General features: G+C 39.6%; 1 protein-coding gene across 1 annotated transcript in view; it reads right to left on the reverse strand.

Moving 5' to 3' along the window:
* The window catches only part of CR1 (complement component 3b/4b receptor 1), a 124,015-nt gene that overhangs the window by 43,701 nt on the left and 53,434 nt on the right, over positions 1 to 26,880 (reverse strand). Inside the window, exons 18-27 of the mRNA NM_001193675.1 lie at positions 25,962 to 26,141; positions 25,256 to 25,355; positions 19,523 to 19,608; positions 16,993 to 17,391; positions 14,780 to 14,956; positions 14,582 to 14,684; positions 13,244 to 13,329; positions 10,371 to 10,598; positions 7,670 to 7,849; positions 6,471 to 6,570 (exon numbers count right to left, since the gene is read on the reverse strand). Of these exons, the coding sequence (NP_001180604.1) occupies positions 6,471 to 6,570; positions 7,670 to 7,849; positions 10,371 to 10,598; positions 13,244 to 13,329; positions 14,582 to 14,684; positions 14,780 to 14,956; positions 16,993 to 17,391; positions 19,523 to 19,608; positions 25,256 to 25,355; positions 25,962 to 26,141 (1,639 nt within the window). The remainder of the gene's footprint in view (positions 1 to 6,470; positions 6,571 to 7,669; positions 7,850 to 10,370; positions 10,599 to 13,243; positions 13,330 to 14,581; positions 14,685 to 14,779; positions 14,957 to 16,992; positions 17,392 to 19,522; positions 19,609 to 25,255; positions 25,356 to 25,961; positions 26,142 to 26,880) is intronic.

Here is a 26,880-nt window from a genome sequence, read left to right on the forward strand (position 1 = left end):
TGTAGTGTGTTTGTGTGTATATATGTGTCATTTCAAGTCTGGTCCTTGATGAATTCTGGAGAATTCAATCTTGTCTTCATTATCCCTTTGGTGTTTTTTTTTTTTTCCGGGGGTTGGGGGCAGGCTCCAATCTACCAGTCATCACTCCTTTTCCGACTCCCATGTGTTTCATTCAAATCTCAACTTTTCTGATATCAGATCATTAAATCTTATAAATGCCTCATATAGTTCCATCGATTCTATGTTACAAACACATATGAGAGATTTTTAAAGATTGTCCCCTGTTTATTGGAGGAAGCTGTTGTGCAGATGAATATTTCTCTGATCTCTTGGGTTGGTTTCTTTTATTTTCAATTGCTTTATCTTGCCTTAGATTTGGTGATATTTTGTTTTGTTTACCATAGGGAAATCTATGTTCATTCACAATGGGAGGTGAGAAAAGGTTGGGCAAGAGGTTGTGTGAAAAGCAGTTTAAATCGTCCAGGCTCAGACAGTCAGAAAAGAGGAATACTGACTCACTCTAGTGATAGAATAGGCTGATGACAAGGGGCAGTTAGTTGTTGCAGTAAAATTTAATATATATCATGTTTTTCCTCTCTGAATTTATCATGGCAACCAAAAATGAGTACACAGTCTTTTTTTTATTATCATACTTTAAATTCTGGGATACATGTGCAGGATGTGCAGGTTTGTTACATAGGTATACACATGTCATGGTGGTTTGCTGCACCATCAACCCATCATCTACATTAGCTATTTCTCCTAATGCTATCCCTCCCCTAGACTCCTACCCTCTGACAGGCCCCACTGTGTGATGTTCCCCTCGGTGTGTCCATGTGTTCTCATTGTTCAACTCCCACTTAGGAATGAGAACATGCGGTGGTTGGTTTTCTGTTCCTGTGTTAGTTTGCTGAGAATGATGGTTTCTAGCTTCATAAATGTCCCGCAAAGGACATGAACTCATCCTTTTTTATGGCTGTATAGTATTCCATGGTGTATATGTGCCACATTTTCTTTATCCAGTCTATCATTGATGGGCATTTGGGTTGGTTCCAAGTCTTTGCTATTGTGAACAGTGCTGCAATAAACATACGTGTGCATGTGTCTTTATAGAAGGATGATTTATAATCCTTTGGGTATATACTCAGTAATGGGATTGCTGGGTCAAATGGTATTTCTGGTTCTAGATCCTTGAGGAATCACCACACTGTCATCCACAATGGTTGAACGAATTTACACTCCCACCAACAGTGTAAAAGCATTTCTATTTCTCCACATCCTCTCCAGCATCTGTTGTTTCCTGACTTTTTAGTGATCGCCATTCTAACTGGCCCAAGATGGTATCTCAATGTGGTTTTGATTTGCATTTCTCTAATGACCAGTGATGATGAGCTTTTTTTCATGTTTGTTGGCTGCATAAATGTCTTCTTTTGAGAAGTGTCTGTTCATATCCTTTGCCCTCTTTTTGATAGGGTTGTTTTTTCTTGTTAATTTGTTTAAGTTCCTTGTAGATTCTGGATATTAGTCCTTTGTCATATGGGTGGATTGCAAAAATTTTCTCCCATTCTGTAGGTTGTCTGTTCACTCTGATGATAGTTTCTCTTGCTGTGCAGAAGCTCTTTAGTTTCATTAGATCCCATTTGTCAATTTTGGTTTTTGTTACCATTGCTTTTGGTGTTTTAGTAATGAAGTCTTTGCCCATGCCTATGTCCTGAATGGTATTGCCTAGGTTTTCTTCTAGGGTTTTTATAGTTTTAGGTCTTACATTTAAGTCTTTAATACATCTTGAGTTAATTTTTGTATAAGGTGTAAAGGAAGGGGTCCAGCTTCAGTTTTCTGCATCTGGCTAGCCAGTTTTCCCAACACCATTTATTGAATAGGGAATCCTTTCCCCATTGCTTGTTTTTGTCAGGTTCGTCAAAGATCAGATGGTTGTAGATGTGTGGCGTTATTTCTGAGGCCTCTGTTCTGTTCCATTGGTCTATATATCTGTTTTGGTACCAGTACGATGCTGTTTTGCTTACTGTAGCCTTATAGTATAGTTTGAAGTCAGGTAGCGTGGTGCCTCCAGCTTTGTTCTTTTTGCTTAGGATTGTCTTGGCTATATGGGCTATTTTTTGGTTCCATATGAAATTTAAAGTAGTTCTTTTTTTTTTTTTTGTAATTCTGTGAAGAAAGCCATTGGTAATTTGATGGGGATAGCATTGACTGTATAAATTACCTTGGGCAGTATGGCCATTTTCATGATATTGATTCTTCCTATCCACAATCATGAAATGTTTTTTTCATTTGTTTGTGTCCTCGCTTACTTCCTTGAGCAGTGGTTTGTAGTTCTCCTTGAAGATGTCCTTCACTTCCCTTGTAAGTTGTATTCCAAGGTATTTTATTCACTTTGCAGGAATTTAGAATGGGAGTTCACTCATGATTTGGCTCTCTGTTTGTCTATTATTGGTGTATAGGAATGCTTCTGATTTTTGCATTGATTTTGTATCCTGAGACTTTGCTGAAGTTGCTTATCAGATTACAGATATTTTAAGCTGAGATAATGGGGTTTTCTAAATATACAGTCATGTCATATGCAAACAGAGACAATTTGACTTCCTTTCTTCCTATTTGAATACCCTTTATTCCTTTCTCTTGCCTGATTGCCCTGGCCAGAGCTTCCAATACTATGTTGAATAGGAGTGGTGAGAGAGGGCATCCTTGTCTTGTGCTGGTTTTCAAAGCGCATGCTTCCAGCTTTTGCCCATTCAGTATGATATTAGTGGTGGGTTTGTTATAAATAGCTCCTATTATTTTGGGACATATTCCATCAATACCTAGTTTATTGAGAGTTTTTAGCATGAAGGGCTGTTGAATTTTATCGAAGTCCTTGTCTGCATCTATTGAGATAATCATGTGGTTTTTATCATTGGTTCTGTTAATGTGATTGATTACGTTTATTGATTTGCGTATGTTGAACCAGCCTTGTATCTCAGGGATGAAGCCAGCTTGATCATGGTGGATAAGCTTTTTGATGTGCTGCTGAATTTCGTTTGCCAGTATTTTATTGAGGATTTTTGCATCAATGTTCATCAGGGATATTGGCCTGAAACTTTCCTTTTTTATTGTGTCTCTGCCAGGTTTTGGTATCAGGATGATGCTGGCCTCATAAAATGAGTTAGGGAGGAGTCCCTCTTTTTCTATTGTTTGGAATAGTTTAGAAGGAATGGTACCAGCTCCTCTTTGTACCTCTGGTAGGATTCAGCTATGAATCCATCTGTTCCTGGGCTTTTTTTGGTTGGTAGGCTATTAATTACTTCCTCAATTTCAGAACTTGTTTTTGGCCTATTCAGGGATTCGACTTCTTCCTGTTTTAGTCTTGGGAGGGTGTATGTATCCAGGAATTTATCCATTTCTTCTAGATTTTCTAGTTTATTTGCGTAGAGGTGTTTATAGTATTCTCTGATGGTAGTTTGTATTTCTGTGGGATCAGTGGTGATATCCCCTTCATCATTTTTTATTGTGTCTATTTGATTCTTCTCTCTTTTTTCTTTATTAGTCTGGCTAGTGGTCTATTTTGTTAATCTTTTCAAAAAACCAGCTCCTGGATTCATTGATTTTTTGAAGGGTTTTTTGTTTCTCTATCTCCTTCAGTTCTGCTCTGATCTTAGTTATTTCTTCTCTTCTGCTAGCTTTTGAATTTGTTTGCTCTTGCTTCTCTAGTTCTTTAATTGTGATGTTAGGGCGTCGATTTTAGATCTTTTCTGCTTTCTCCTGTGGGCATTTAGTGCTATAAATTTAGTGCTCTAAACACTCTTTGGCTGTGTCCCAGAGATTCTGGTACATTGTGTCTTTGTTCTCATCGGTTTCAAAGAACTTACTTATTTCTGCTTTCATTTCATTATTTACCCAGTAGTCATTCAGAGCAGGCTGTTCAGTTTCCATGTAGTTGTGCAGTTTTGAGAGAGTTTCTTAATCCTGAGTTCTAATTTGATTGTACTGTGGTCTGAGAGACTGTTTGTTATGATTTCCATTCTTTTGCATTTTGAGGAGTGCTTTACTTCCAATTATGTGGTCAATTTTAGAATAATTGCTATGTGGTGCTGAGAAGAATGTATATTCTGCTGATTTGGGGTGGAGAGTTCTATAGATGTCTATTAGGTCTGCTTGGTCCAGAGCTGAGTTCAGGTCCTGAATATCCTTGTTAATTTTCTGTCTTGTTGACCTGTCTAATACTGACAGTGGGGTGTTAAAGTCTCCCACTATTATTGTGTGGGAATCTAAGTCTCTTTATAGATCTTTCAGAACTTGCTTTATGAATCTGGGTGCTCCTGTATTGGGTGCATATATATTTAGGATAGTTAGCTCTTCTTGTTGCATCCTTTGCCATTATGTAATGCCCTTGTCTCTTTTGATCTTCGTTGGTTTAAATTATGTTTTATCAGAGACTAGGACTGTAACCCCTGCTTTTATTTGCTTTCCATTTGCTTGGTAAATATTCCTCCATCCCTTTATTTTGCACCTATGTGTGTCTTTGCACATGAGATGGGTCTCCTGAATACAGCACACCAATGGGTCTTGACTCTTTATCCAATTTGCCAGTCAGTGTCTTTTAACTGGGGGCATTTAGCCAATTTACATTTAATGTTAGAATTGTTATGTGTAAATTTGATCCTGTCATTATGATGCTAATTTGTTATTTTGCCCATTAGTTGATGTGGTTTCTTCATATTGTTGATGGTCTTTACAATTTGGTATGTTTTTGCAGTGGCTGGTACCAGTTATTCCTTTCCATGTTTAGTGCTTCCTTCAGGAGCCCTTGTAAGGCAAGTCTCGTGGTGAAAAAATCCCTCAGCATTTGCTTGTCTGTAAAGGATTTTATTTCTCCTTCACTTATGAAGCTTAGTTTGGCTAGATATGAAATTCTGGGTTGAGAATTCTTTTCTTTAAGAATGTTGAATATTGGCCCCCACTCTCTTCTGGCTTGTAGGGTTTCTGCAGAGAGATTCACTGTTAGTCTGATGGGCTTCCCTTTGTAGGTAACCCGACCTTTCTCTCTGGCTGCCCTTAACATTTTTTTCCTTCATTTCAACCTTGGTGAATCTGACAATTATGTGTCTTGGGGTTGCTCTTCTCAAGGAGTATCTTTGTGGTGTTCTCTGTATTTCCTGAATTTGAATGCTGGACTGTCTTGCTAGGTTGGGGCAGTTCTCCTGGATAATATCTTGAAGAGTGTTTTCCAACTTGGTTCCATTCTCCCCGTCACTTTCAGGTACACCAATCAAACGTAGGTTTGGTCTTTTCACATAGTCCCATATTTCTTGGAGGCTTTGTTCATTCCTTTTCATTCTTTTTTGTCCTCATGCTTTATTTCATTAAGTTGATCTTCAATCTCTGATATCCTTTGTTTCACTTGATCGATTCGGCTATTGATACTTGTGTATGCTTCATGAAGTTCTTGTGCTGTGTTTTTCAGCTCCATCAGGTCATTTATGTTCTTTTCTAAACTGGTTATTCTAGTTAGTAATTCCTCTAACCTGTTTTTCAAGGTTCTTCACTTCCTTGCATTGGGTTAGAACATGCTCCTTTAGCTCAGAGGAGTTTGTTATTACCCACCTTCTGAAGCCTACTTCTGTCAATCTGTCCAACTCACTCATTCTCCACCCAGTTTTGTTCTCTTGCTGGCAAGGAGTTGTGATCCTTTGGAGGAGAAGAGGCATTCTGGTTTTGGGAATTTTCAAGCTTTTTGTGCTGGTTTTTCCTCATCTTCGTGGATTTATCTATCATTGGTCTTTGATGTTGGTGACCTTTGGATGGGGTTTTCATGTGGACGTCCTTTTTGTTAATGTTGATGCTATTCCTTTATGTTTGTTAGTTTATCTTCTAACAGTCAGGCCCCTCTGCTGCAGGTCTGCTGGAGTTTGATGGAGGTCCACTCCAGAGTTTTTAAAAGCCCCTTCTCAGTTGAGACAGTGGCTTTTGGTGTGGCTACTTGTCCCAAGGAGAAGTCAAGAGCAAGAACCCCATAATGTCTCCTCTCTGTGTGCACTTTGATGCATACTCTTCCAGAGCTGCTGTTACAATTAATGTTTACCCTCCCAAACTCTGCTTCAGGGTCCTCCAACTCAACTGTATTACCTACTGATCTCAGTTAAGGAGGTTTACATGGTTCAACTACCTTTTTTCCTTTTCCTTATTTGTAAGCTGCTCCTTTTCATCCAATGAATGCCTGACCAGGTTTCACATGTACCACCTTTGACAGGAACATGTTGCCCTCCTCTGGTTTACAATACAATACATATTGTACCTTCTTTTTTGTATTCCTTTGATCATATGGCTATGTCCAACGTATCATCTCCATCTATAAGTCCTATTGCTTGCTTTTAAAGTAAAGGGAGCAATAGTTTAGTTTGTCTATCTGAGACTGGGTCAGAAGTTGGCTCTGCTGTTCTGGAACTCATATTCAAGAGATGGTATTCTCAACTCACCCTTCATTACAAGAATAATTAACTGTTGATCCAAACTGTGTATCTGTGTTTATATGCACCATTCCATTGAAGGGTTCTGGTGGAGGTCCACATGATTTTCCTAGGGGAAGAAGCAGAATCTGGGATTAAATATAGAGTTCAACTTACCTTTGTAAGGTTCAGACTGGAGTGTGGCATACTAAACAGCATATACAGTTCCAATTGTTTCATGGAATTGACTGCTTTGAGGAAACTTGGCAGACAACTTCAGAATCATGTAGCCACAAACACAACTTTGAAAAAGACTATCTTGCATCTCCTAATAAAGGTTATGTATGGGCTCTCGCCTGTAATCCTAGCACTTTGGGAGGCCGAGGCAGGCAGATCACCTGAGGTCAGGAGTTCAAGACCAGCCTGGCCAACGTGGCAAAACCCCATCTCTACTAAAAAATACAAAAATTAGCTGGGCATGGGAGTGGGTGCCTGTAATCCCAGTTACTCGAGAGGCTGAGGCAGGGAGACTTGCTCGAACCCAGGAGGTTGCAGCCAAGATCGCGCCACTACACTCCGGCCTGGGTGACAGAGTAAGGCTCCATCTCAGAAACAAACAAACAAACAAAAAACACAACAGCAACAGCAGAAACAAAACAAAAACAAAACAAGTCATTTATGGCTAAAGTGTTGTACTCTCATTCCGCCAGCCAAAATCAAAGGCCTCAAAATTTGGGATGTCTCCCCTATTTTTAGTTAGCCAAGCACAGTTCACTGCAACTCACATAAATTTCTTTTGTACCCCTGTTTCATTCATTTAATGGTTTCAGCCATCAAGGATGATCTACAGTGAATGTAAATTTTCTCTCTAATTCTTTTGTGAGAGCCATTCTCATGAAATGAGCATCTAGTCAAGGTTCAGGAACTATAAGCAAGAAGAAGGGGTGATGTACAAGACCATCCTTTATCAAAATATCTTGGGCAAATATAACATCTTGCTTCCAAAATTTGAGCAAATTGAATCAAATCCCACCTATGTTGTTTTTGTTGTTGTTGTTTGTAGAGGTGGGGTTTGGCCATGTTGCCCAGGCTGGTTGCGAACTCCTGAGTTCAAGCTATCTGCCAGCCTTGGCCTCCCAAAGTGATGGGATTACAGGCGTGAGCCACCAAGCCCGGTCCCACCTATGCTTTAACAGACATGAAGTAGTTCCCAGGGAGGGGTTACTCACGTCTACAGTTGTCTTCAACACTTGACCAGACCAAGTTTTCTAGGCAGGAGATAGAGAACATTTTCCCAAAATACCCAGGACGGCATTCATAATTCAAAGATGTCCCGACTGGAAACTCAAAGTCATTAATTGGGATCGTAGGACTGGCAAATGGAAACTGCTCTGGGGTTTTACAGTGACCTGGAGAAAAAAACCACAGGAATATCAAAGTTAGCAGAGAGACTTCCACCTTACCTCCTCTTTCTCTTCAATTAAGCTGATAGGTGGATCACAGAAACAAAGAGACTTACAAGAATAGCAAAAGATTTTCTTCTCCTTGATGTTACCTTGGGATGAAGCTCTTCAATGGCATCTACTCAGCAGGATTTTTTTTACTATTTGGAAGACCACTCAGCTTTCTGATCTTTCTTCCCTTATTTCACCAAAGCAAGAACTTCAGCTTGTAGTTTCACATTCTGACCTCCTATCGGAGTGCCTATATCCTCAGTTAACCACTCAAATCTTCATGTGTTTGTGCTAATTCACTCATGAGTAGCAAGACATATTTTATCATCTCTCTCCATCTACTCCGTTCTCAGGGTGCCCAGCATAAGCTGCCTCTCTGGCCTTTCATAGCAGATACCCCTTGTAGTGAGTTGAATGATGTTCTCCCAAAAGATATCTCTACCTAAAACCTCAGAATAGAAACTTATTTGGAATAGTGGTTTTTCAGATAGAATTAAGATTAGGATCTTGAGATTAGATCATCTTTTATTTAGAGTGGGCCCTAAATCCAATGACTGGTGTCCCTATCAGGGAAAAAGTGGAGGGATTTGACATATAGAGACACAGGGGAAAAGGCTATGATGGAGGCAGGGATTTGAATGATGCATCCACAAACCAAGGAATGCCAAGGAATCCCAGGAACCAGCAGCAGATGGAAGGAAGTAAAGAATTGGTTGTTTTCCAGAGCCTTAGAAGATGGGAAAATACCTCTGCCAACATCTCAATTTCAGCCTACAAAACTGTGAAATAATAAGTTTCTTTTGTTTTAAGCCACCTAGTTTGTGGTAATTTGTTACAGCAGCCCTAGGAAACTAATACAGTGTTTTTCTTCTGATGCTAAACCAGGCATTTAAAGATAGAACAAAATAGGCTGGGCATGGTGGCTCACGCCTTGTAGTCCCAGCATTTTGGGAGGCCAAGGCAGGTGGATTGCTTTAGCCCAGGAGTTCAAGACCAGCCTGGGCAACATGATGAAAACCGGTCTACATAAAATACAAGACTTAGCTGGGTGTGGTGGCATGCACCTGTGGTCCCACCTACTTGGCAGGCTGAGATGGGAGGCTTGCTTGAGCCAGGGAGGTCAAGGCTGCAGTAAACTATGATTGCACCACTCTACTCCACCTGGGCAAAAGAGCAAGACCCTCTCTCTCAAAAAAAGCACACACACACACACACACACACACACAACAAAACAAAAAAAGAACCAGAACAAAACAGACTAAGCCATCAGCCTTCTGTAAGAAGCTATGTCTTCTTTCTGAGAGAGTATATTGTGTGCTGCATATTTTTACTTTTTTTGTTTTACAGTTTTTACAATTTTTCAGTTTTATTTTTTATAGAGTTAGGAGCTTGCTGTGTTGGCCAGGTTGGTCTTGAACTCCTGGCCTCAAACAATCCTCTCACCTCGGCCTCCAAAGTGCTGGGATTATAGGTGTGAGCTACTGTGCCCAGCCATGTGCTGCATATTTTCAAATAGAGTCTGAACTCCATTACCTCCTTTTTGGAGAAGACTTCCTCCATCTGTTCATTAAGCCTGCACTGGGGTCTAGGCATTTACATTAAAAAAATTTACTGCATTCTGATGGGTACCACTCAGTTGGAGAGTAAAGGTCAAAGAAAGGTTAAATGCCTTTCATCAGGTTTAGTCTTTTCACCTTGGCTGGCTCTTGTCTCTCAGGGCTTCCCTGTGGATAATGGAATATTCCAAGGCTGGTGCCACATCCCTAATCTACTCCAGCTTCTGCTCTGGAAAAGGCCTAATGTTTGCCCTGAAGGACCAGGCGACTTCTTCCCCTCCTTAGGAAGAAATAGCCTCTTCCTTTTCCTACTCTTTTCTTTGGGCTACTCTTTCCTTGCTTCTTACCCCCTGAGTGGAACAGTTCAAGTACAAAGATTAAGACAGCCTGGAGGCAAGATGACAAGTGGACAAACTTTAAGTCAAGACAAAGAGAGTCTTTTTGGTTACTTAGCCCATGCAGCAGAACACTAGTTTAAAACCTTAGCTAAATAATATCCGCATTTCCAATTTTGAACTTTGCATGCCCATGTACCCCTCATGAACTTATGGAGACTGTCTGTCAATTATACAGATACTGGTTAGTGTTCATAGGCAGTTGTTTTCATGTCGTCTCCAGTGAATACATTTTTCTTCCTGATTTACATAACTGTGCCTTACTGCCTTCCCTCCACCCCTCCCTCAGTCCCTTTTCCCCACCCTCTTCCACTCCACCAGCAAGAAGAGTTTTCATCTTATAGATTCAAACATACCTTGGCGCTGCTGAAACCCATCTGTTTTAGCTATGGTATGTAATTTTGACATTTACACTTATGACAAAGTTAAGCTCACAAACAAATACCATAGTCTTATTACAGAAACATGAGGGATTGGGTCCACATATTCTGAACCCATTTAGGATATGTGGAAGCGGATACTGACCAGCATGAACAGGAAGTTCACAGCGAGGGGCAGGGCTGCTCCAAACCCCATTCCCATGAGGGTCACTTGTGCAGCGGATGGTGCTCTCCCCAATGAGGTTGAAGGTCATCCCTCTGTCTGGGTGGGGGTCACATGTGTAAGATATTTCTTTTCCATAGGGAATATCTCCAAAGGGAGTTCCTGTGTGTCTCCCATTAAGGATAGCTGGAGGATTTGGACAAAAGATTTCTAGAAAGAAAACAAGAGCTCTCAATTCCATAAAAAATTTTAAAGTATAATCCAAGGCGATTCTACAGTTGTCATACTGTGACTGTGTTGCCAATTAAGCGTACTTTTCTTCTTAAGGAAAGTAGAAACTGCAAAATAAATGTATTAGGCCTCTGCTAAGATGGAGCTAAATGAAATGACAACTAAATCAATGTTTATTACAAAAGCCTTTCCCAAATTAAGCATCCTAAATTTTTCAGATAGTTAATATTTCTGAATAATAAAGAGTATATTCCTTTAAAGTAAATAAAAATCTTCACAGTCACATTAAAGGGGAATCATCCATTAATTCAACAAGCATTTTTTTGAATATCTGCTGTATGTCAAGTACTGTTTAAAGCACAGGATAAATATGATCTTTGACATCAAGAATCTTCATCCTAGAGACATCTTTCTAAAATATATTATACATTTATTATTTGTATATCAGTGATTTAATTTTTCTTGATGATGCCAGGCTATGATTTTCAAAATACAGATGAAAGATTGCAGTAATGCTGTCACAATGAAAAAAAAATGCTATGTACTCCTGTATGTGTTTCAAAAGGCTCAAGAATGTTACGGTTTTTTGAGATACTCATTGGTTTTTAAGGGTTTATTTATTTATTTTTTTCATTAAAGAAACACATTTATTCCTTGGAATGCCTCTATTTGGGGACACTCCTTCCCTTTTCTAATTTGCTTTGAATTTGGGAAGAGGATATTACAGCTTAAAAGAATTATAGATAAACTAATCAAAGGTTAAAATAGCTTAACCAATGTTTACACTCTAGTAAGCGATTTCAGGTATATGTTGGGTTCATGAGGGTATTTTCTTTTTCTTTTCTTTCATACTTCTTAACTATTCCAGGGAAGTTAAGATTGTCAAATAGCTGACTTCCAACAATGTAAGATGAAATTATCATTTTCATCATATAAATCAATACAAGACATTGAAATGATTTAAGGCAAAGTATTCATATGAGCAAAATTCTATTGTAAACATGTATTTTTAATAGCTATGATCAGAAGGGGAAGCAATACCCTGATTGATTTAGTGAAGAAGTAAATGGATAGATTGGACATAGTAGTGTTTCTGTTTTTAACACACTATTTTCTGCCCTCTTAAAAATCAAAAGCAAACCTCTTGCTGTCATTTCCCTCTTCAGCTATAGTCCTATTTCTACTCTCTTTACATGAAAACTCCTCTAAAATATTGTCTATGATCTGTTACAGTTCCTCCCATTCATTCTCCCTAGAATTCATTCCAATCAATGTTTGCCAGCACTCCACTGAAACTTCCACTTGTTACCTTCAAGTTGCTAAACCCAAAGATCAATTTTTTGTTCTCACCTAATTTGACCTCTCTATAGAATTTGACACAGTTGATTAGTCTAATCCCTTAAAATAATTTCCATACTTGGCTTCCAGGGCACCTCACCCTCCTGTGTTTTCTCTTACTTCAGTGGCTGCTTCATCATAATCCCCTTTGCTGATTCCTTCTCACCTTTGCAACTCTTAATCCTGGACATCCAGGCTCAGTCCATGCATCTGTTCTCTAGCAGCACTCACTCCCTAGGTGAAGATCTCTTTCAGTCCTGATTTCAAGCATAGCAGATACAATGATGGCTTCTACATATCTATGGGCAGCCTGGGACTCTCCAACATATCCATCTGGATATCTAAGAGGAACACTAAAGTTATGTCCCAAGCTTCACTTTTGATTTCCCCCATTCCCAAACTTCATGCAGTCCCCTGCATTTCAGCTAAGGGAAATTCTACCCTGGCGGTTGCTCTGGCCAAAAACCTGGAAACTGGCTATGTTTCTTCTCTTTCTTTCACACCCTCTATCTAAGCTAACCATCACCAAATCCTGTCATCTGCACCTTCAAAATATATCCAGAATTTGATCACTTCTCATTATCACCTTTCCCAATTGCTATCCTGGGCCAACATCTTTGATTAGATTGCTGCAACAGCCTCCCATTTTGAACCCTCAGCTACACCCAGAGGTTTGCTGGGCTACACTTGCCTTTTGGGTCCTCAGCTACATTCTCAATTGACAGCACTGACTCAATTAAGAGCATTTTCTTAATAACACTTAGTATCATTTGAACATTTCTATTCATGTCTTTGATTTTTGTCTTTATCCTTGCACAAAAATTTAAACATGGACTTATCTGTCTTGTTTATAGGTATATCCCCAGTTCCCAGAAGATTGCTTGGCACATAGTAGGTGCTTAAATAATTTTCTGTTGAAAGAATGAGTATATGACTAAATGGATGATTGAGGGAAGAACTGAAAAGTTGAAGTATGACTATTACTTTTGACAGGAAAGAAGAGAAAAATTTAGCCTAGCATCTTGCCATACATTTATTTCTATGAAGCATTTCTCTCTATTTATAGCACAGACTCTCCTCATAAATATTTATAGGATGGTATCCAAAACACATGATTCTCATGTTTATTTTCCCCCAAAACATTGCTTGTATCTATTCCAACAAAGAACAATTTCTATCAAAAGCGGGCACAAACAGCGGGACAAACAATAGATAATCCCATGGGGCAAACCACATTAAGAAAAAAACAGAAAGTTCCAGACTGAACAAGTATTCCATCTACTCACGTTCACACACAGGAACACTGTTATTCCAAAGGCTTCTCATTCCAACCAAGACACAATGACTAACGGAACTGCCCTTTAAGCGAAACCTAAAGAACAAAGCAGTAGTGGCTGGATGAATGCACCATTTCTCTCTTCCCTTCGTGACAGATCTCAACCTCCTCCCTGAGAATTCCTAAGTTAATTAACATTTTACTGCTCAAGCTAAAGCACAGGTGAAAACACTCAACTCACTTAGTTTCTCATTGACGGGCTCAGAAGCCAAATCATTTTGGAAAAAGTGTAGCTTTCAGTGAGGACAAAGCAATAATAGCTGGCAGAGCTGTCAATCACATGTAATTGGAATTTAGAATATTTCTACTTACTCTTTTGTTCCTATTCCAAATTCCACTATTTATTTGATTAAAAGTTTTGTGAAATAATCTTTGCATGTTATTTTATCTTATATACAACTTTCTCTTATATATCAAACTTTTCTTAACAACCCCCTAGAATATTTATTTATCTCTTCATGTCTGCAAATTATTATTTATTCATACATCTAATGTTCCATATATATATGTATATGCATATGTATATATACATATGTTCCATATATATGTATATACATATGTATACATATACGTATACATATGTACATGTATACATATACATATACACATGTACATGTATACATATACATATACACATGTACATGTATACATATACATATACACATGTACATGTATACATATACATATACATGTACATATGTATACGTATACATATACGTATACATATGTATACGTATGTATACGTATGTATACATATACGTATACGTATGTATACGTATGTATACATATATATACACACTTTTTTTTTCAAGATCTTTTGTATTTCGGCCATTGTTTTTCCTTTGTGCCTTGCTGGAAGCTTGCACGTTTTCCAAAATGATTTTACTTCTGAGCCTCTATAAGTGAGAAATCAAATGAGTTGAGCTTTTTGCTTTTTAAACTTCTGTTCATGGATCCAGCTGGTTCATACCACACTTTCCAATCATTGTTTCAGATATTAGTCTCCTCTAGTACTTCTTTTCCACTAGGTCAGTCCCCTTTTCTGGACTGGTGACTGTATTTCTGTTTGTACTTGACACTCAGTTATATGCGCCATTTTTTCTTTATCTCTTTATCTCCTGATAGTAGTGCCACTTAGTCCCTACCTTTATTTTAAAACTACACTTCCAGAAGTTAATCTCCCTGGATTCTTCTTTTCCTAGGTCAGCCCTCTTTTTGGATTGATCCTTAAGCTCAAGAGTCACTCTCCAGTGCTGAGTCCCTGATCTGAATTCTGGGTCACACTTACCCTTCATCACAGACAAAGGACACCTTTGCCCCAAGCTGGAGATTAAGTGGAAATAGCACACGGCCATGAGGGAGTTGACCCAAGAAGTCATCACAGGATTTCACTAGAAGAAGAAAAAAAAAAAAAAAGAAAAACTAGGAGTAAGACCTCCATGTGTGGGGTAAAGAGAGAAATCTGGAAGCCAGAGAGTTGAGGCACCTGCACATCTCGGGGCTTCAGGGCTCCAGTCTCCCTGGGGTGTGCAGTGCAGAGATGCAGCCCCTCTGAGGTCATAGCCAGGCTCACAGCTGTAGAACACTTCCTGCCCAGGTGAAAAGTTGTCCTGATGGCTTGGGGTATGCTCACCATGCAGGATTTCTGGAGGCGGCTGACACACTATGGAAAGGACAGTTCCAGAGTACTTGTTAGTTATGGGGGAATTTCCTATGCTTCCTGAAGACCTCATAGCTAGTCAGAGGTAGAGAAATAGAACCCAATTCTCCCTAGCACAAGGCCCCAAATTCACTTGTCAATCTACAGGGCATGAGGTATTTTCTCCTAGCTCTGGCTATCCAATGTGAAGTTATCAGTATTGGTGGATTCTCCATCTACATATTTCCTAGGAAGGTAATCCCGATTTGTACCATTGTTATTCAGGTAATGAGACTGTCACCTGAGACCAAATCTGTTTTACAGATTTCCCCCGATTTCTCTGATTGCACACCAATGACTAAAGTACAGTCATACTGTTTTGGGACAGGCATGCCCCTAAATTGGGGCTTACTCTGGAAGGGTTCTTGCCTCATCCAGGACAGAATTCAAGGATGAGCCAGTGGTGCTAGACAGCAATCTGTTAGTGAAAGGCACTGCTTCTTGCAGAGCAGGGCTAACTCACAGGCAGCACACGCAGAGTCAGCAACATAAGGGTTCCTGGCAGGCAACTGTGTTTATACTGCTGTAAACCCGTTTCAGTTACATGTAAATTAAGGAGTGGATCAATGCAGATTGAGGGGCGAGTTATTTAGAACTTTCCAGGAAAGGGGCGGTAACTTGTAGGTCGTTGCCATGGCATTTGTAAACTGTCATGGTGCTGATGGGACTATGAGGGCAGCTAGCAATTGCTTTCATCGCCATCTGCTGGTTCCTGCTGTTTTTTCACTTCATCCTGTCTGGGCCAGAGCCTGTTTTGGTCAGCAGGATTGTGACCAGAACACAAGGCCTGCCCATCTCCTGCCTCAGTACATCCGTCTTTATATCCCTTTATCTGTTCATCTTCCCAGCTCAGTGGTTGCACAAGGCTAACATGGGTTGGCAGAAGAATCGTAAGCTCCTTCTCTGTCCCTATGTATCAATCATAACACCTCCTACACAGCTGCTAAGCCAGCTATTGTGGCATCAGTAGACAAGATGAGCCATCAAAAACACAAGCCCTTAAATAAGCCAGTCCTTTGTCATGAGAGGGCATATTATTTGGAGAGTATTTGACTCAACATCTGCCTTTATTTATAGTCCTGTTCGTTCATGCTTAGGGCATCAGAACCCATTTTAACATCAACCTAATCTATACCTCATTAAAGATGAATTTAGAAATATTTAACTGACTTTGAACAAGTTACTTTCACTCTTGACTTAGACTCCTAGGGATAAAATGTAGGATGTGGATGGCTTGAGCCTAGGAATCTGAGGCTGCAGTGAGCCATGATTGTATCACTGTACTTCAGCCTGGGCAACAGAGTGGGACGTCAACTCTAATAAATAGTTTTTAAATAAAATAAAATCAAAATAAAATGTAGGAGGCAGACCATTATAGACAAACTCTAAGGTCTTTGTCTATTCTGAGGCTATGATTTCTGTCTTTGTAAGCCAGTCTCTTTCTTTCAGCAATGGATACTGATAAAAGTATGGCAAGAGCCAAAACATTCAGACTCTGGGGTCTGATACACTTGCATTTTAAAATCCTGGGTGTCTCACTTAGAACATGTGACTTAGCTAATTTATTTAACCTCTGAAAGATCAAGCTGATGTCACTATTAAATGGATAATACAATAGCACAATTTCAAAGTGTTTCTGTAAATAATGAATGAGAAAATGCATATAAAGTGCTTAGCACATAGCTGATCATAGAGAAAGTCCATATAATTTTTCAATATACTTGAGAGAGATTGCAGCTGGTACTTTGCCCTGAGAATCAAATAATAGGTGAGTCCAAAATAGCTTTTTTCTTGGCTAATTAAGGTCTTGCTTTCCAAATGAAGACACATATGCATGGGTGCATGCACACCCCCAATTCTTAATTTCATGCTTCTTTCCCCAAAACTTACTTTCCCACCCTCCTCACCATACATACCTCCCCCTTAACAAATACTCATCTCCTGATCCAACAGCAACACATGTCACTGGCAGGGCCCTTCTAGGCATCAGTCAGACTCACCCCTGGAGCAGCTTGGTAACTCTGGCTCCCATTTGTTCAGGGCCTGGCACTTCACACGGTGGGGTCCTTTCATGACAAAGCCAGGCTGACACCTAAACTCCACAACTTCATTTAAGGAAAATAAGCTTCTGTTGTCAGATACCAATATTCCATTTTCCACATTTGGAGGCGTGCATTTGTTAGGTATAATGCACTGAGGGGCCGGGCCACTCCAGATGCCCACTTGATCGTCATTGCTGGTGCAGTATATGGAGGGCTCACCCACAAGCTCAAACACCTTTCTCCCTCTGCTTCCAAGATTGCAGCGGTAGGTCACCACTGATCCATAGTGAAAATTCTCTCTGTTGGTGCTAATGAAATCTCCATTAGCGATGGTTGGGGGTAGCCCACAAGGAATTCCTGGAAAAGAGACAGCAAGTTAACCAAAACAAAACCTTGGGAGAGAGTCTTGCTGTCACCCAGGCTGGAGTGCAGTGGCACAATCATGGCTAACTGCAACCTCTACTTCCCAGGTCAAGCAATCCTCCCACCTCAACCTCCCGAGTAGCTGGGATCACAGGCATGCACCACCATGTCTGGTTTATTTTTGTATTTTTAGTAGAGATGGGGTTTGGCCATGTTGGGCAGGCTAGTCTTGAACTCCTGGCCTCAAACAATCCGCCTGCCTCGGCCTTTCAAAGTGCTGGGATTATAAGCGTGAGCCACCGTGCCCAGCCTGGTTTCTAATAATTATACTTTATTGTAAATTTTGCTAACAGTTTTGTTTTTTAATTTCAAATTACCAGAAGTAAATATTCACAATATTATTCTCATCTAATATTTGCTAATGTACAGACATGTTCTTATAGTTTTAAAATATTATGAGTTCTGCTCTACTCAGTTAACCTTATTTCACTAAATGTGTCCATGTATTATTAGAGTCCATGTGTTTTTTGTTTGTTTGTTTGTTTGTTTGTTTTAACAGATCCTTACTCTGTTCCCCACGCTGGAGTGCAGTGGCGTGATCTCAGCTCACTGCAACCCCCGCCTCCCAGGTTCAAGCGATTTTCCTGCCTCAGCCTCCTGAGTAGCTGGGATTACAGGCATGCACCACCAAACTCGGCTAACTTTTGTATTTTTAGTAGAGATGGGGTTTCACCATGTTGGCCAGGCTGGTCTCGAACTCCTGACCTCAAGTGATCTGCCCACCTCCGCCTCCCAATGTGCTGGGAGTACAGGCATGAGTCACTGTGCCTAGCCTATAGTCTATGTTTTTATTTCTCCTGCTAAACGAGAATTTAACTATGTTATCTCACCATTATTAATTTAGTTCTCTCTATATAGAAGGCATGTGTCTTTATTCTATTCAATATTAATATAATAAAGCATACAGCATAGCATTTTTTTTTTGAGACAAGGTCTGGCTCTGCTGGCCGGGCTGGAGTGCAGTGGCACGATCATGGCTCATTGCAGCCTCGACCTCTCTGGCTCAAGCAATCCTCCCACCTCTCAGTCTCCTGAGTAGTTGGGACTACAGGCATGTGCCACCTTGCCTGTTTAGTTTTTGTATTTTTTGTAGAGACAGGATTTCACCATGTTGTACAGGCTGGTCTCAAACTCCTGGACTCAAGCCATCTGCTCACCTAGGCCTCCCAAAGTGCTGGGATTACACGTTTGAGTCACCACATGTGGCTCAGTATAACATCTTTATTAAATAATAAGAACAAAAGCTCTGGAAGAACTAATAAAGACAAAGCACAAATATACAATATTACATATAATAAACATGATACTTACAGATTCAGAAGTAATAAAAAGAACTGGATACTGATCTACAGCCATACCACCCTGAATGCGCCCAATCTCGTCTGATCTTGGAAGAACTGAATACTGTGTCGTACTCTACTGTAGGGCAGTGCCCAGCCAGTTTATTGGCCTTCTACAAAGTTTGTTCCCACTTATCCTCCCACCAACTGGGTTTGAAATTGCTGATTTCCTCACACCATCACTAAACCCAGGATTATACACATTTTATATTCCCTGTTAGCTTGCAATTGCTCATTCGTCTTTGCTCCCCAAAATGTAGAAAGCTCATCTTCCAAACAACTCACAGGGAAGATGGCATGATCCTGTTTAGACAAAGAATAAGAAGGAAGAAAGAGCTGCATGGCTTGAATATCTGATGTGATACTAACAGCTTGCAGAGATGATATGGGGTTTCTTTCACTGACTTTGTATTTGTTGACTTCACTAAACAAAATGCTCTTCAAACTGCGAGGTGCTCAACCAACAGAAGAGGACATTGGGGGCTGGTTAAATGAGCTAAAGACTAGTTTAAAATACATTAGACTTTGAGATAAGAAAAAAAAAAGCATTTATAGGTGAAGGTGGAAGTTTGGAATGCTGTGAGCCATTTTAAGGATATGACTAGATTCTTCAAATATCAGAAGGATACCATTTCCAAGAGGGATGAGATTCATTCTTTGTAATTCTAGGAGGACAACTCTAGGATTAAACGGTGGGGTGAATGGGGAAAGAGATTTCAACTCACGTTGACAAATTGGCGGCTTCGTGCTCCAATGGGCGCTATTGCCCGAGAGGATACATTCAGCAGATGAATGACCAATGAGTCGGTGCCTAAAGGCAAAAAACGGAAAATAATTGTGCTGTACATACCTCATCAACTTCCTGACAGCATGCATATGTGGCAAACCAGAAGGATTACAATGCCGGAGAAGTCTAAGGTCTAGCCTAAACTTTACCTATTGTTTCCAGCTTTTCTACTTCTTTTTCTTATTCTTTCATTATTGAAAGAGATATTTCTGCTCTAACTTCTCCTGGCCCACATTGCTTCTTAATATCTTGGCTTCACTGTGGACTGCAACTGGCACCAAAATAAAACAATTATTTTGTAGACCAGTTTGACAATTTTTTTCTTAAATTCTATCTTTCTCTAAATATTATTTTTGCCTTTTTTTGTTTGCATTTTCACTTAATTTGTGTGTGTGTGTGTGTATAATACTATGTCATTTTACTTGAGACATGTTTTTTATAAATACAAGATTTGTTGCTTTTGATCTTGACTAAGAGACTTTGTTTTTCAACAAGAGGATTAAACCAAATGTATTGAGATAAATGATACATTTGATTTGCTTTCATCATCATTCTTTCACTGCCTTTTTCGCTGATTTCATGATGCCCAATGATGAGGATGTGGAGAAAGCAATGAATAAAATGACCTGACCCAAACATGAGGGGGCTTATTTGTGGTGGAAGAGACAAATGCATTCCTTGCCTTTCCTTTTCCTTCCCTCTCACTTGCTATATGGAAGAGATAGATTCAGCTGTTTTAGTCATTCTAATAATTTGGAAATTAAGCTTATTATTTTTTCTAATGAGGAATTTCATTTTATATATGTGCATGTATATTATACACATGCATATGCACACAACAGATATTTAAACCTCTTTTCTCAATTTTAGAGTCAAACTCTATATAGTCAGTCTACTCATCTTTTCTGTCATGTAAGTTTAGCCTACCTTTCCTTGCTGTCTCACATTTTCTAGTTTTATTGATATGTTCTATGAGTTTAGAGAGATTATTAGTAAATTATGATTACATTGCCGAGTTTTTGTGTGTATTTTTTTATTGTTGTTTTTTCTTTTTACCAATATCCTATCTCATTGAGATTTCCTTTGGAATTAATCATTCTCCTTTTTAAAAATTTGCTTATGAATTACCTGGGAAACACACTTAAATGGTACAATTTTTGTGTCTTTCTTATCCTTTAATGTGTATGTGGAGCCTCTAGGTGTGAATATTAGCTTGGCTCAATAGAAGTGCTATCTTCTACAATTTAGTGTTATACAATATATCTTATACAATATAGAATCAATGTGGTGTCAACAAATTTATTTCTTTTGCGGGTATTACATTTTCACATTTTATTTCTGGAATCTGAGTTTTTTTCTCTATCCCTGAAACACAGAAGTTTCCCTAGTGATGGCTAGGTATGGACTTATTTGTTTACCCTCTGGAATTTTTGCTACATGTATTTTGAATCTTGACACTGTGTTACATATGTTTTCTCTTTTTCCTTTTTTGAGACAGGGTCTCATTCTGTCATCCAGGCTGGAGTGCAGGGTTGCCATCAAGGCTCACTGAAGCCTCAGCCTCCTGGGCTCAGGTGATCCTCCCACTTCAGTCTCCTGCCTAGCTGTGACTACAGGCACATGCCGCCATGCCCAGCTAATTTTTATACTTTTTTGTAGAGATGGGTTTTTGCCATGTTGTCCAGGCTGGTCTCGTGCTCCTGGGCTCAAGTGATCCTCTTGCCTCGGCCTCTCCGTGTGTTGGGATTACATGTGTGAGCCACTGTGCTTGCCTGTCTTCTCCTTTTCATCTTTTCCCACTGCATTCAGGGAACATTTGGTTAACTCTTCTTATTCTTTGCTTTAATTTTCTGCAATATTCATTGTGATATACATATATATATGATATAGATCACATGTATGAAATGAAATATATAAACACACTGAATGCATATATTCATTCATGTACACACTTCATGGCTAGTTTCACAGAAGTATTTGTACAATTGAATCTTGTTACAAATATGAAAAGGAGAGTGTTCTGAAAGTTTCCCTGGTTTCTTGGCAGTAAATCTCTTTTGTAAAATTTCTCCTGATTTTTCAGACTGGTCTCTTTTACATGTATTTCCTGTTTCTTCGCATAAGCTCAATGGTTTTCTGCTTTATGCCATAGAGCGGTTCCTCACTTATTCAGCAATGCAAGATGAGGAGGGTACAGTCAGGAAATTTACCAATTGTATTTAAAAATGCTTTTAAAAAAGAGAGAAAAGGAGACATCGGATTTATTCTAATTTTTGTCAGATTCTAGGTGTTGTGGTCTGTGAGGCCTATGCTGGCAAATGTGCTGGACACCACAAACTTCCTTTCAGTGTCTGTTGTGGTGACACAAACGTAACCCGTATTCGCTACCTGGCTTAGCTGTTCCCATGAAGAATGAGATTGAGGCAGAGCCTCCACTGTGTGCTGAGCAAGGGTGAGCACCAACAGCTGGACCGTGTGCTGTGAGCACCTGATGCCTGACATTTTCAAAGGGGCTCTGTTATAGGTTGAATTGTGTCTCCCCCGAGTATGTTCAAGTCTTAACCTCTAGTCCCTGTGGATGTGATCTTATTTGGAAATACAATCTTTGCAGACGCAATCAAGTTAAGATGAGGTCATGAAGGTAGGCCCTAATCCAGTGTGACTGGTGTCCTTATTAAAAGGGAAAACTTTGGAAACAGACATGCACAGAGAGAACAGCATATGAGGACACAGACCCAGAGGGAAGATGGCCATATGAGGACAGAGACAGAAATTGGAGTTCTGCTGCCACATGCCAAGGAAGGCCTGTGGCTCCAGAAGCTGGAAGATGCAATGAAGGATCCTTCCCTACAGGATTCAGAGGGAGCGTGGCCCTCCCAAAACCTTGATTTTGGATTTCCAGTCTCTAGAATGGAACTCCAGAAACTTCTGTTGTATTAAGCCGCCCACTTCGTGTTACAGACATTCCTCAAAGATATTGCAGCTTCAGTTCCAGACCACCACAATAAAACACATATCACAACAAATGAGTCAGATGAATTTTTTGATTTCTCAGTGAGTCTAAAAGTTGTGTTTATACTATACGGTAGTCTATTAAGTGTGAAATAGCATTATGTCTAAACAAAGTCATACTTTAAAAAAAGGTTTATTGATAAAAAATACTAAAGATTATCTGACATTCAATAATTTGTAATCTTTTTGTTGGTGGAGGGTCTTGCCTCAAGGTCGATGGCTGCTGACTGATCAGGGTGGTGGTTGCTGAAGGCTGGGGTGGCTGTGGCAATTTCTTAAGCTGAGACAGCAATAAAATTGCTGTATTGATTGACTCTTCCTTTCACAAAAGATTTTTCTAGCATGCAATGCTGTTTGATAATATTTTACCCTCTGAACTGCTTTCAAAATTGGAGTTAATCCTCCCAGATACTGCTGCTGCTTTATCACCTACGTTTTTATAATATTCTGTATCCTTTGTGGTCATTTTCACAATGCTCATGTCATCATCACCAGGAAGACACTCCACCTCAAAAAAACCACTTGAACAGATGAACAAATCCTCATCTGTTCAAGTTTGATCATGAAGTTGTAGCAATTCAGTCACGTCTTCAGGCTCTACTTCTAATTGTAGTTCTCTTGCTATTTTCACCTCATCTGCAGTTATTTCCTCCGCTGAAGACTTGAACCTCTCAAAGTCAGCCATGAGGGTTGGAATTAACTTCTACCAAACTCCTATTAATGTTGATATTTTAAGCTCTTCCCATGAATCACGAATGTTCTTAATGGTATGTAGAATGATGAATTCTTTCCAGCAGTTTTCAATTTATTTTGTTCAGATCCATCAGAGGAATTACTGTCCGTGGGGACTCACCTTACAAAATGTATTTCTTAAATAGTGAAATTTGAAAGTCAAAATTACTCCTTCAGCCATGGGCTGCAAAATGGCTGCTGTTGTTAGCAGGCAGGAAACTCTATTCATCTCCATGTCCATCTCCGTCAAAGCTCTTGGCTGCTTAGGTGCAATGTCAATGAGCAGTAATATTTTGAAAGGAATCTGTTTTTCTGAGCACTAGATCTTAACAGTGGGCTTAAAATATTCAGTAAACTATGCCGCAAACATACCTCTGTCATCAGGCTTTGTTATTCCATTTATAGACACAGGCAAGGTATATTTAACTTAATGCTTAAGGGCCCCAGGATTTTTAGAATGGTCAGTGAGCATTGGCTTCAACTGAAAGTCACCAGCGGCATTAGCTCCTAAAAAGTCAGCCTGTTCTTTGAAGCTTTGAACCCAGGTATTGGCTTCTCCTCTCTAGCTATGAAAGTCCAATAGATGGCTGTTTTGTCTACATGGAAAGTCTGTTATTTAGTGTAACACCTTCATCAGTGATCTTAGCTAGATCTTCTAGATAACTTGCTGCAACTTCTATATGAGCACTGGCTGCTTCACCTTGGACCTTTATGTTATGGAGAGGGCTTCTTTCCTTAAACCTCAGGAAGCAAATTCTGCTAGCTTCCAGCTTCTGTCAGCCTTCACAGAATTGAAGAGAGTTAGGGCCTTGCTCAGGATTACGCTTTGGCTTCAGGAAATGTTTCTAGGTTGATCTTCTATCTAGACCACTAAAACTTCTTCCATATCAGCAATAAGGCTGTTTTACCTTCTTATCATTCATGTGTTCACTGGAATAGCACTTTATATTTCCTTCAAGTATTTTTACTTTGCCTTTATAACTTGCTAGCTGTTTGGCACATGAGGAATGGCTTTTGGCCTATCTTGGTTTTCAACATATCTTCCTCAGTAAGTTTAATCATCTCTAGCTTTTGATTTAAAGTAAGAGATGCATGACTCTTCACTTCATGTCAACACTTAAAGGCTATTGTAGGGTTATTAATTGGACTCATTTTAGTATTATTGTGTCTCAGGGATTAGGGAGTCCTGAAGAGAGGGAGACAGAAGGGGAATGTCTAGTCCATGGAGCAGTCAAAGCACGCACATTTATTGATTAAGTTTTCTGTCTTATATGGGTGCAGTTCGTAGGGACCCCAAACAATGACAATAGTAACATCAAAGATCACTGATGACAGATCACTATCACAGACATGATAATAATGAAAACATCCGGGATATTGTGAGAATAACCAAAATGCTACACAGAGACACGAAGTCAACACACACTGTTGGATAAATGATGCCAACCGACATGCTTGTTGCAGCGTTGCCACAAACCTTCAATTTGTAAAAAGCGTAACATCCACAAAGTGCAATAAAATGAGGAAGGCCTGTACTTTTTGATGGCAGCACTAGCAAGGGATCCTGCTGTTATCATTAAGATTCGTTCTCTCACACAGCTGCTACATGGTCTTCCCTTTTTTCCAGCAATGTCTACTCTGGGTTAGGGTTGTTTGTGTGCTTTGAGTACTACACTTCTAATTTTTTTTCCTCCCCATCCAGTGAACGGCGTACTCTTTATATGTGCACTGCCCTGGTTTCCAGCAAGGACACAGATTTTTCCCCTAATCTTCTCCTATCTTTGTTCATTTCAATCAGGAGTTAACACCTGTGTTCAAGCCTCTTAAGAGCAGGTGGCAATAACCTAGTTTCCTTCCTGAAATGTGGCTAGAAGGTAGTATTGCTATGCTGAAACTCTTGAACCAAGAGATGTTGCTGCCAACTCACCCTGTAGTACAAGAATAGTTGATTCTGGATCCAACCTGGATGTCTGTGATCACATGCACCATGCCATTCACTGGATCTGGAGGAGTTTTACATGATTTACCTGTGGGAAAGAAAATGTTTTGGAGCCAGGTGGAGTAATCTGAACTTTCTTCAGTACGTAAGGTCTCAACCTGCATGTAGCTTCCTGAAGAAAACATGCAATTATGATGGTTCCACAGATTTTGGCACCTTGAGAAAACTCATCAGAGTGCTGAGGATCAGCCACCTACTAAGCCCTACTTTCAAAAAGACCTTTCCTCGAGATCTATCTAGATCTAGATTTAGATCTGTGTAGAGACCTTGCATCCCTTATCAAAATGTAAAGGTCATTTATGGCATTATTTACTATCAATATATTTCAATGTTTGCAAAGGATTTCTTCCCACCTAGTTATTCAAACAGAATTTGTCTTCCTACACCATTTTTTTTCCTGATCTAGAGTCATCTATTATTTTCTTTCCCATAGGGAATGAAGATTTTCTCTACAAATATTCCTTGAAACATTCTCATAAAGTGAGCATTTCAAGCAATAATCAAGGGTGACATGTAAGAAAAATATCCACCTATCTGCACACTTTTCAAAAAAGGTTTCTCATATCCCACATTTGAAATAATTCAATAAGAAACTTTTGCAGACATGGGAAAGACACAGTGCAAGTTTACTCACGTCTACAGACATCTTTGGGACTGGACCAGACCAGGTTATCTAGACATGTGATAGAGAATGGCCTCCCGTAGTACTCAGGACGGCATTCATACTTTAAAGATGTCCCAATGGGAAAGTCAGATGCATTGGTTTGTGTTTTGAGCTTAGCAAACAGAAAATGATCCGGGGCTTGACAGTGACCTAGAGACCAAGAAATCAAGAATATCTGAGTTAATAAAGATACCCAATGTGTTTCCTCTTTTCTCTTCCTTGGTAGATTTGATGCCAGAAGAAAAGAAACTTTTCGTTGTAAAACAAAAACAAAAACAAAAAGAACAACAAAAAAACACACACAGATAACTTCCCTGTAAAATGGAAGGGAAAGTTTCATTAGCATAGGCTTATAAGGAAGTATATTATCTGGAAGACTAGCCTGCTATCTGGTCTTTCTACTCATATAATTTCTTTATTTTAATTTTTTTTTTTTGTATTTTTAGTAGAGTTGGAGTTTCACCATGTTGACAGGCTGGTCTGGAACTCCTGACCTCAAGTGATCCGCCCACCTTGGCCTCCCAAAGTGCTGGGATTACAGGTGTGAGCCACTGCGGCCAGCATATTTTTATTGTTTTTGAGATAGTGTCTCACTCTGTCACCCAGGCTGGAGTGCAGTTGCACAATCTCGGCTCACTGCAACCTCTGTCTCCCAGGCCTAAGTGATACTCCCATCTCAGCCTCCCGAGTAGCTGGGACCACAGGCATTTGCCACCACGCTCAGCTAATGCTCATATAATTTAACGTAAAGATAGCTCCCATTTAATTTTTCACATTTTTAGGAAGCCAGAAAGAGTTTTTCTGCCCAGGTTCCACCTTTCCTGTCTGGTTTCCTTGTACTTCAAGGCATCAAAACTCTAATGAGAGACTGACAAGCATGGGCGGGAAC

This window comes from Pan troglodytes, chromosome 1 (genome assembly GCF_028858775.2).
Source record: "Pan troglodytes isolate AG18354 chromosome 1, NHGRI_mPanTro3-v2.0_pri, whole genome shotgun sequence".
NCBI lineage: Eukaryota > Metazoa > Chordata > Mammalia > Primates > Hominidae > Pan > Pan troglodytes.